The following is an 11482-nucleotide window of genomic DNA, read 5'->3' as shown; positions in this document are numbered from 1 at the left end:
AGGAGGAGCTGGTTTTGGTTGTCTTTGTAAACAGAAAGGGTGCATGTGAAACTCACTGACAGTTACTGTCTCTTCCGAAAATTATGTGCAGCATGAAAAAAACCAAATAAAATCACAGCTGACATATTCTATCTTGAACACTCGGGACTGCATTTAGCCTTGAGACAACAGCAATAAATATGGAGGAGTAAGAAAATAGAACAGGTATTTCAGTTGATAGAGACCTGTAGTGATCATCCACTCCAACTGCCTGGAGTGCCTCCATCCACTTCAGGACTGAGCATGTCCAAATGCCTCCTTAACATGCTTGAGACATCAAACACCTTTCTAGCAAGCCTATGTCAAGTCTGATCACCCTCTTGGTAAAGAAATGCTTCCCAATGTCCAGTCTGAACCTCTCTTAGTGCCCCTTTGAGCCAGTCCTATGTGTCCTGTCAGTGGATCCCAGGAGAAGGGATCAGCACCTCCCTCTGCACTTCCCCTGTCAGGGAGCTGCAGAGAGCAAAGAGGCTGACTGTCTATCCAGATCCCTCTCCAAGGCATCAGTCAACAGCACCTCCAAGTTTGGTACCAGCAACAAAACTTGCCAATGGTGTGTTCAACTCCTGTATCCAGATCAGTGATAAATACATTGGATAGAACTGGCCCTGGAACTAAGCCCCAAGCAGCACTGCTGGTGACCAGGTGCCAGGCAGACATAGCCCCATTCACTGAAAGTCCTTTGAGCTCTGCCCTTAAGCCAGTTCTTCACCCAGCACACCATCAACCAGCTAATCCCACAGCTGAACAGCTTGTCCAGATGGGTGCTGTGAGGGACAGTATCCAAGGCATTACTACAATGCAGAAAAATTACATCCATTGCCTTCACCCACTGGGTGGGTGACCTTATCACAGAACAGTATCAAATGAGCTAGACAGGACTTTAACTTTGTGAACCCATGTTGCCTGTGCCTGATGGCTGCATTATTCCTTAAACTCCTTTCAACAGTACCCAGTATAATATTCACCATTTTTCCAGGAACACAAACTCTCAGTCTGTGTTTTTGCCTCATGCCCTTTCTGTAGATTGGAATAACACTGGCTACCTCCTCTCAGCAGAGACCTGTCCAGACTCCCAGATATTTTGTAGATGATCGAGCAGGGTCCTGCTGTATGTCCTGCTTGCTCCTTCAGTACTCTGGCATGAATCCTATCTGGCCAAGTGGATCTGTGGACATTCAAGCATTGCAACAGCTTTAGGTTTATTAAATTCTCTCCAGTTTTCATAGACATCATAAAGTAGTGTGGTTTTCCCAGCAGAGGAAATTAATATGATTTTCTGTGAATGTCTGGAGTGATGAGCAAGATTAGCATCTTTATATAAAGTCCTGCAAGCCAGGGCTTAATTTTTCACTAGTTTGTCTTGAAAGCCAAACCTATTGCTGCACACACAATTCAATTTAAAGAGAACAAGAATGGATGTGTTTGCTTCCCTCCTCAAAGACCAGACAAGTGTGTAATGCACAGAGTGGCTGCTGCTTCAATCCCCATCCTTACCATCCTGAACCCATGGAACAGTCACTGTCATGGAACCCACCTCACCACCTGAGGCAGACCCTTGGAGCCCTACTGCACTACAGACACCCCTTTGGTCAAGAGCCTCACCAGGGTACACCCAGACCTGCAGCTGGCTTAGTTGGTTTGAGGCTGAGGACCGATCCATTCCTAACCCCTGCCCCCTGGGACTGGCACAGGCCAGTTGCTGCCACTTGGTGACTGCACTGTGGCAGAGAGAAACTGCCTTGCTGTGAACTGCAATACTCACAAGAAACTGAGAACTGATGCACCACTTAGGTTTAGCATCTTAAGATAAGCTCCACCTGAATTATTATCATGATTCCAGGCAGAAAGGGACCTAGGGGTACTGGCTGTCAGCTGACTGAACATGAGCCAGCAGCATGCCCAGGCATCCTGGCCTGGATCAGGAACAGTGTGGCCAGTAGGAGCAGGGAGGTCATTTTTCCCGTGTGCTTGGCACTGGTGAGGCCACACCTGGAGTGCTGTGTCCAGTTCTGGGCCCCTCAGTTTAGGAAGGACGTTGAGACACTTGAGTGCATCCAGAGGAGGCAATGAGGCTGATGATGGGCTTGGAACACAAACCCTGTGAGGAATGGCTGAGGGAGCTGGGGTTGTTTAGCCTGGAGAAAAGGAGGCTCAGGGAAAACCTTATCTGTCTCTACAACTTCCTGAAAGGTGGTTGTAGTCAGGTGGGGGTTGGTCTCTTCTCCCAGGCAACCACTGACAAAATGAGAGGACACAGTCTTAAACTGCACCAAGGGAAGTTCAGGTTAGACGTCAGAAAAAAATTATTCATTGAAAGATTGATGGGGCAATGGAATTGTCTTCCCAGGGCAATGGTGGAGTCACCATCCCTGGACATGTTTAAAAAAAAGACTGTATGTGGCACTCAGTGCCATGGTTCAGCTGATGAGGAGGTGTTAGGTTAGGTCATAGGTTGGACTTGATGATCTCAAACGTTTTTTCCAACCTAGTTCATTCTGTGATTCCCAACCAGGATCAGAACTGTTCTACTTCACCTTGCAGGAAAACACCAGACCACAGGTTACAAGAGCAGAGACATTGTCAGGACACACTACAGACACAGCCCAATTATTTTTCATGTCAAAGCCTCCTGACTTTTCTGGATCAGTGTAAAAGGGCTTAGCAAAACTGAAGTCTGGGCAGTCAAGCTGTGGAAAACTGTTCTAGGTTCCTCTTTGTGGGTCCTGTTTTTGGACATGGAGGAATATCTTCCTTTCCACCTTTCAAATAAAAAGAAACAAAACAGAACAAAAAATCCCAGGGAGCCTGCTCCTGCCTATGCCCTCATCAGGAGCTTCTGACAGGTCCCACCAGAAGCAACAAGATGATGCTGTGGTGAGCAACACACAAGCAGAGGATGACTGCTTGTCAGGGAACCTGAAGTTATTATGTTGTTTGAAAAATCAAACCCACAATGGTACTTCCAAACACATAAAATCAAGTCAATTTATGCCCTGTTAGAAGAAAAAGCACACTGCAGAGACATTAAAGAAATAAAATCTACCTAACTCATTTCTTTTAAAAGAATTAGGACCAAAATTAGTGAAAGTACTGAAGACTCAGCCAGCACACACACATTCACTCCATCTCTCATGCATCTATCTACAAACGCATCATCCTTCCTCAAATCCCAATGTCTTCCTGTGTGTTTCATTTCCTCCTTCAGCCACAATCACACAGATTTAGATAAAAGGTGCATTCAAGTGCAGAGTACTGATATTAACTCAGACTCAATCCTATTAGCAATATCAAGTAAAAACTGTGCCCCCAAGAATGTCCACTCATTTTGTGGGATGGGACAGGCTCAGTCCTCTTCCTGTTGTGCTGCCTGCTACAACAAAGGGCTGTCACTTACAGAAATCAGAAAGCTGGTGTTGGAGCATGGGCCAAAGAAAAGTAGACGGGGGAAAAAAAAAAAGACATTGAGAAGGTGCTAAACAAAGTACAAAACCCACCCCAAGGAATGGCAACAAACACAGCTGCTGTCTGCTGACTGCACCAGGAGTGGTGAGCTACACTGAAACATTGACTGAGTTCAGCAGTAACTAACTGAAGCCACTGTTGAAAGAGATCCAAACAAGATTCTTGGAAACAAAAAGTCATGGGTTAAAGAAATCTAAATTTTCTAAAACAGTATTTTTAATTGCTGACCATGGGAGCACACAGTGATTTTCACCAGGCAGTCAGCCTTAGGTCACATGTATGTGACAAGCTTGAGACAGACAAAAGCTGCACAACAAATGCCTTTTACGATTAGCACTGGGTTAACACAGACTTGACTTGTGTTGAAGCTCCTGGAGATATTTTACAAAGGAAAAAGAGAAACCCAAACCATTCCAAGCTCCTCTGCAGTTTCACGTAAACACATCATGAACAAACAGACACCTGTAGCACTTGTTTCCTATTTCCCATACGGATGCTCTCACTCCATGTGTTACTGAGGGTGGCCCTTACCTTGGGACAATCGGACATCAAACTTGACTGTTGGAAAATCAACAACCAAGATTTGCACAGCTCTCAATGTTGCATCCTTACTGTTTCCTAGTAAGTAAGCATTGCTATAGGCACTGGTGCTTTAGAGTTAGTAAGGTGGGTGGAAATACAACGTCTATTTAAATATGGAAAGTACCATATACATACATTTAGTCAAACAAACAGTGATGCTATGAATGGTCTCTCCAAGGGTGCCACTAAGATCTGCTTCCTTCTTCTTAAATATATAAACAACACATCAGACCAGAAGTCAGTCTGCCAGTTCATACAGCTGAGCTGCAGTCGTGACCTAAAATATGGCTTATATTGTGGGCAGGGCGGTTTGAGGGCTGCTTGGAAGAATCTGAAGCAGATGTGTTTGCAATGGAAAGCAAAGGCGACATCGCTGAGCCATCTGGAGGAAGAGCTGTGGCTATTTCTGGAAACAGGGAAGTTAAGTTAAAATTGGATAAGTGCGATGTGTTGGTCATGTGCATCGGTGGCATATCTGGAAGCAAAGGAAAACTTGGCTGAGCAAAACCAACAGGCCTGGGAGGAGACAAAATGGATCCAAATCGATTGTTTAAACCTCCAGTGCTCGGCTTCTCCGTGCTTGGGTTGGGAAACATTTGATTGGGAAAGTAAGGGATAGAAATGTCATTGGAGAGGGTAGGGTGGGCAGGAGAGTAAGGTGGATAGAAGGATGGCAGTGTATTCTGGGGATCAACTGGGATTAGAGCTGGTGTCCGAGTGGCACTAGGCTGAGTGACTGGAGGGATGAAAGAAGCGTTAGCATTTATTGGTGGATTCATGCCACCCTCTGGAATAAAAGGGAATCCAAAATTCTGGGAGAGAGTATGTTGGTCAGGGGCCGCATTATCGTTGGACACTTGAGGGCCATCAGACATAAATCGGACAATGCTTCCTCTTTTTTCTATTGTGGACTGTTGGCGCCCAAGGATCATGCTGCCGCTGGCAGACAGAGGAAGATGGGGAAGACTAGGGTCAAAGACATTTCCATGTCTCTGATTTCCAGATCGATTCCTTTCGGGCTGACGTATTTTAGAACCTCCATTGTCTTGCAGAGGATGCCTCGAGCGCTGAGTGACTGAAGAATTTGGCTGACGAACAGAAGGCTGCCCTTGCTCGCCGTTTCCATGAGAAACCGCAGGGTGAGGGTGAGCTGGCCTCACAACTCCATGCATATTGCTGGAAACGGGTGTATTCATGTGGTTCTTAGTTCCATGACTGTCTGTCATCCTCATGGGGTTGGACTTCTGCACAGAGATGTTTGGGCTTGTATTGCGACCCTGAATGTCTCCTGAGGAGGAAGAACTCGAAAAAGGAATAGTCAATGAACTGTTCCTTGTGTTAATTGCCCCAATGGTGGACATGTCACAGCTTTCCCTGCTCTGGCCATCACCATCCCTTCGGATGTGGACGCTCTCCCGTGCTGGGGGACAGCTGTACTCGATTGTGGAGGAGGCACCACACTGCGTGTTCCTTTGATGTTCTGGGATTGATCTTTGGCTTCCACTGACTTGATCTCCAAGGTGAGGGGCGAGCAAACTCTGCATAAAACTTTGGTGGCACGTGTTTTCATTTTCCCTTGATGGCAGGGTGTTCCCTGCTGGAATACCCTGTACTGGCTGGTAGGGCAGTCTCTTCTGCCTCTCTATGGATGGCGCAGCATTCTGACCAATTCGGAACGCTTGTGACTGCATGCCTCGGAGGGATGACACAGAATTGCCAATTTCACTGTTTCTTGAAGCCTGTACATCAAAATTGCCCGCTGGCTGTTGATTGGGTCCAGAGGGCTTAAATGTCTGGCAATCAGAAAGACGCTGCACATCTGAGCCAACTGTGTGGTCGACTGACAAGCGGCCCTGCATATTATGAATCGCCAACCCTTTACTTCTAGAAACATCAAGATAGCTTCTCATTTCAAGCTGGTCAGAAACCCTAGGGCCTTGAAGAGATATTCCTATTCTCTGCTCTGAATTAGAGGGCGTCTTCCCAATGAGAGCCTCAGCAGAGTAGCTGGAAACCCTGTTTCTTTCCTGTCTGTGAGGGGTGCATGTCATATCTGATGGTCTGGTTACGATACTGGCCTGGGACACCATCTGCTGCTCTAAGCCCCTCGAGGTCATAAGTCTTTGCATCTGATTGTGCCCTGACACATGTTCTGAAGTGGAGCCTTGCTGTCTGCTGCCAACATCCTGTTGCTGTTGATGCAAAATATCCTGACTGATGTGGCTCTGAGGGTGGTTGTGGTGGTTTCTGCTTGTTGCAGGATTTTCACAGTTCTTTTCAGGCTGGGAAGCTCCAAAGTGCTGCTGCATCTGCTGCTGCATTTGTTGGTGGTGAGGATGGGGCTGACCACCTTTCTGCCGTGTTTGATCACTTCCGTGGTGTTTTTGCTGCAGAGAAAGCTGTGTGGCTTGTGTTCCCTGGATGAGATTCCGTTTCTTTTGCATCTGCACCTCCTGCTGTATTGTTCGCTGTTGGTGGACGCTGTGGGGTTGAGAGTGGACTGAGTTTTCCCCGTGCGTGACGTGGTGCTGCAGCTGGTACAAGTGGTGCCTCTCTCTTAACTGCCCAGCCTGCTGCTGCTTCAAGTACGGGTGATTACTGTGAAGGTGAGAGATGCCTTGGGCAGGGACATGTTGAATTGGCTGCAAGTGCTGCCCTGGCTGCTCTGAAAGCGGTGCCTGAGAACTGCACTGAACTTCAGTTTGTCTCAAAGCCGGCGCTACGAAACTGCTGTTGGGTGGGAATAACCTGTTGAGGCCATCAGCATGCCCTTGATTGCTCACTGGTGCCACTGAATTGGATGAATTAGGAGGAATCTGACTAACCAGCATCTGTGTTTGATCAGCAATACCCTCTGGTGTTCGGTTCATCAGCGGCATCCCCTCAAGCCTTATGGGTGCTGTCTGGCACTGCTTTTGCCTCTTGGCTGTAGAAAGCAGAAGGTCATCCTGAACGGCCCTCTTGGCAGAGTCCTTGCGACCTTCGTGGTTTTGCTGTTTCAAGTGTGATTCCTGCAGCTGAGGAGCCTGCATGGTGCTTGCCCTGATAGCATTCAGTTGTTCCTGCGCATATTCACTCATCAGAGCAGGTCCAGGAGACGGATTGATGTATGTGCTAGATGGAAGGGAGAGGCTCACAGTTGCAGGGACACTTGCAGGCTCTGAAGACTGGGATAAACCTGAACAACTCACCAGGGGATGGACAATGCGGCTCTGGTGTATCAGATTATTCACACTTAGACTGGTTATGCTGGGTGTCTGGGAAGTGGAAATCTGCAAAGGAGTGTTTGATGTTTCCACACCTCCTACAGAGCAGCTTGGCTTCTCTACCTGCCTGTCGACATTGGTCTGTACTGCTTCATGACTGAATTTGTTTGGTGCCACTTCCAGCGGCCCTGCATTGTTTTCTTTCACTGACTGAGGTTTAAAAGGCTGTTGCTCTCTCTCCAAAGGTGCAACCTCAGACTTAGAGATGACATCCCTTGTGCTAACCTGTATTCCCCCTCCACCTTTCTCAAGGCTTTCCTGGTCAAAAATAGCTCTTGCTGCAAGAGCTACAATGTCAGTCTGCTCTGAAAATGTGCAGCTGTTACAGGTACTGGTGGAGGTGCTGCTCGTGACGTCTTCTCTGGTGGTATCTGGCAACATAGACGCAACTGAGAAGCCTCTACTGCTGCCAGAGCTGGTTGACATGGGAGAGTCGGCCTGCCTGCTAGTGATAAGGGAAGCACTGACTACTTCCTGATCAGAGATGCATGAGTGAGGCTGGGAGAGAGTGTCACTTTCCGTGTTCATCAGCAAGAGTTCCTGCTTCTCAGGCAAATCAACATTTGATTCTGCTGATTTAGAGTTTTCCATAGGAAAATTAGAATGCTCCCCCTGAACAGTAAATGAAGAGGTTTTTTCCACAGCTGTTCTTTCTTTTGTGAGATCAGACAGCATTTTGGTTAGACCCTGTCCTTCTAACAAGTCCGCATCTTGCATTACCACTGAGGAATCCTGCGCAACATTGCAGGACTCCGAAATCATTCCTGCCTTGGAAGTATGACCTGCTGTGTTGCTCTGTACTGCTGAAGTCCCATTTGCAACCTGCAAATGTGTCACCTGTGCTTCTCTATGAGAGGGTGTTAAGGTTTTGGGGGGCTCAGAGGGTTTAGGAGACTCTGACAAGACAGAGGCAGTTGGTGGGTGGCTCTGAGATCCCTGGGCCTGCTGGCGAGGAGCAGCGTCTTTGGCTGGCGGTGGAGCGAGCAGCAGCTGCTCTGACACGACAGACTCCAGTGGTGAGGAGGCAGGAACCTCTGCTGAGCTCGGCTCTGGAGCAGAGGGGGTTTTCACTGCCTGTTCAGAGCTTGCAGCCTCTTTGGAAGGAGGATCAGAAATGCTGATGGTGCTCGATGCAGCCGCGCCACCCGCCTGTGATGGGGTTACAGCTTGTGACGCTGCCGGGGCACTTTCCGGCGGCCCTTCACCATTTGAAGGCTTTGCCACCGTCTCCACAGGAGAACAGTCCACCTTCCCTGCATCTTTGCAAGGAACTGCTGGGCAGGACGCTTTATTATTGACTGCTTGGTGTTTCTTTGTACTTGGCTTTTTGTTAGTCCTTTTTGATTTTGCACTAGATGGCAAGCCAGCAGCCGATTTTTGTGGGGAAGCATTTACGGAATTAGATGCACTGGTTAATACCGAGACCTCTGCAGGCACTGAAGATGCCACAGAAGTTGGCAATGACACGCAGTTGACTGTGGCAATCTGGTTATTGACAGTCGCAGGATTGGTGGGGTGGCTGAGAGACAAGTGCAAGCAGCTCTGTCCAGCCATTTGTGATATGCTTTGATTGAGGTTAGCTAAAGCACCAAATGTATTGAGGGCAACATTGGTATTTGGATCTTCGCTGGTGGTGGGCTGAATAATTTGCATAGGGGCTTGGTTTGAAGCTCCAGATGAAGACATGACAGGCTGCAATGCAAAAAGCTGCCCATTTAATGAGATAGTCTGAGGGTGCTGTTGACTGGACATTGTCACGGAAAATGTCTGTGTAGAGCTAGAAGATGGCAAAGAAGATGGCCTTGGTAATATATGGACAAGGTGCTTCCCTCCAAAAGTCTGTGGAAGAGAGGCATTTTGCATGGAGCCACTGGAGTTGGCGACTGCAGTCGGCCCATTCACAGGGACTCTTACAGAAGCAGAAGGCTGAGCAGAGAGGAGGGGAAGAGGATTCTGATTTGCAGCTTGTATAATTACAATTTGCTGACTAACGTTTTGGCTGGGAACTTCCGCTCTCACAATGGGCGGGCACGGAGCAGGGTTCGGAGGCTGGAGAATGATGACATTCTGGTTAGTTGGTGCTCCTGTCACAGCTGAAGCGACAGGCTGAGCCATCTGAATCACCTGCATAGCTGAGTTTAATGGAAGGATATTTCCTGCAGCCTGGGCTTTAACCTGTGGCTGGCTGATCAAAGGCTGTATAGGTACAGGTGGGCACGAGGGCAAGGTAACTACAATCTGTTCAGCTGCCTGGCCATCCCCAGGCAGAGAAGCATGCAAACTGATACTTGTGGTCAAAGGCCTGCTGTGGGCAGAAGACACAGTCCCAGCACCACTGACTGGCTCGTTGAGGAGGGCAGTCATTATCCCGGATGGTGTCTGGCTCAGTGGCTGAACAGTGTTTCCTGCCAGCTGCAAAGTCGTCCACGTGGTCTGTGTGTTCCCAGCTGAAGGCATCCGGGTAAGGCTACTCATGTTTTTCAAGTCTGAAGCGCCAACACCTGAAGAGCCTGAAAAGGACCAGCAGTTCTCCAGGGGACTGGCAGCCAGAGTGCTTATTGCTGTCACAGCCTTAACTCCTTCTGCTGCAGACGTCGCAGGCGTCCCAGCACTGCTGACCACGTCCGTACTTTTGAGGACGTTTGCAGAAGAGCAGCTCTCTGCAGCAGACAGTCTCGCAGGTGGCACACAAGCTGTGTCCGTGGTTGAAACGGCACAACTCTCCTGGAGGTCACTCTTGGAACTGTGTGTATTTGAACAAGTTGCATTTACCGGTTGAACTTGGGAGGCTTCCACAGAGGCACTGGAAGGAATGCTGGCTCCCTGCAGGAGTGTTTTCTTTGTTGATTTAGTGCCCTCCTCATCATTTTTACTTTTGAGGGGATTTTTCTCATTCTGTGGTGTGTTACTTGCAGAGCACTGCAGCTCCTGTTCTGCTGGAGGTCGAGGTGTGCTCTGTGAGCTGGCAGGAGCAGTGGTGGGCACACCTCGCTCATTCTCTGTGGTGGAGAGCTCACGAACATTCCCTGCTGGAGCTGTCTGAGCGGATGCCAGCGGAGAAACTGTAGGTTGTGACCATGGCTTATTTTCTGTGGGATAAATACCAGCAATTGTCACAGGAGTCACTAGGTTGCAAGTCCTCTGAACTGGCACAACATTGGCTGTTTGCTTTTGTAAATTATGACCAACATTAAATGTTATTCCCTGCACAGATGCTCCCTGGTTATTTCCATTGGGTTGAGTCCCATTTGAATAGACAATGATGTTCTTCTGAACCTGATCACTGGGAATAACAACGGAGACCTTGGCGTTTTTGAGGTTTCCTTTCCAGTGGATCGTAGGGTCATCATACAAGCAAATATCATTTGCTTTCAGTAGCTCAATGTATCTCCCGTTTTCCTTTTGCAGTTCATCCAACTGTTTCCGGAGTTTTTTTATCTCTTCAGCTACAAAACAGTGAGAGCACTCCATTACATCAGAGAAAATAATGAAATAGTGTTACCACACGATTTGGAGAGCAAACAATGTGTAGTAATGAAATAATTTGTAGAAATAAATTGTTAATAATGTATGTTCTTTTCAAATGGTGAGTAAAAGCTATGCACTCTTATCCTGATAAGTCTCTCTACTGAATGGGAAAGTGAACTAATTTCAGAGACTATTCCATTGACAATAGCAGGATATATCAAATTGCTTAGGAAAAAACATTAGGACTAACTCAGATGAAACTGAATGCTAATCAAAATTGTTTAATTCCTGAAGGAAAGAGAAGCACATTAATCTTTTTCTTTTCCCTGCTCTTTTTCAAACACCAGAAGTGTTTTAATTGACAATCTTACAGCTTTCCAGGAAAATTAAGTTTCATTACATCTAAAAATTACAGGCAAAATGAAATACAAAGCACTCATGCAAAGCCACAGAAACTGGCAATGCACTTGGGAGATGGCTCACCAAACTGGGAAAATCACAATAAAGCAGCAATAAAAATCACAAACCACACCGTTAGCTCTGAGATTATTTCTGTCATACCTCCATCACTGTACTTTTACACATCTATTCAAGTAAATTATATATGATGCATTATATTTTTAAAAAATGAGCTGTTATAACATCTACAGCTTTTCAAAGTT

The 11482-nt window shown here is 47.2% G+C and overlaps 1 protein-coding gene across 7 annotated transcripts in view; it reads right to left on the bottom strand.

The window, feature by feature from the left end:
- Positions 1–3075: 3075 nt before the first annotated feature.
- Positions 3076–11482, bottom strand: part of USF3 (upstream transcription factor family member 3) — a 28060-nt gene continuing 19653 nt past the window's right edge. For all 7 annotated transcript variants that reach the window (XM_015643944.1, XM_015643934.1, XM_033517223.1 and 4 more), the window contains one exon: positions 3076–10798. In XM_015643944.1, the coding sequence (XP_015499430.1) occupies positions 4338–10798 (6461 nt within the window). In that variant the 3' untranslated portion in view covers positions 3076–4337. The remainder of the gene's footprint in view (positions 10799–11482) is intronic.

This window comes from Parus major, chromosome 1 (genome assembly GCF_001522545.3).
Source record: "Parus major isolate Abel chromosome 1, Parus_major1.1, whole genome shotgun sequence".
In the NCBI taxonomy this organism is placed as follows: domain Eukaryota; kingdom Metazoa; phylum Chordata; class Aves; order Passeriformes; family Paridae; genus Parus; species Parus major.
The sequence above is the reverse complement of the archived record's forward strand: the minus strand, read 5'-3'. Positions and strand labels throughout refer to the sequence as shown.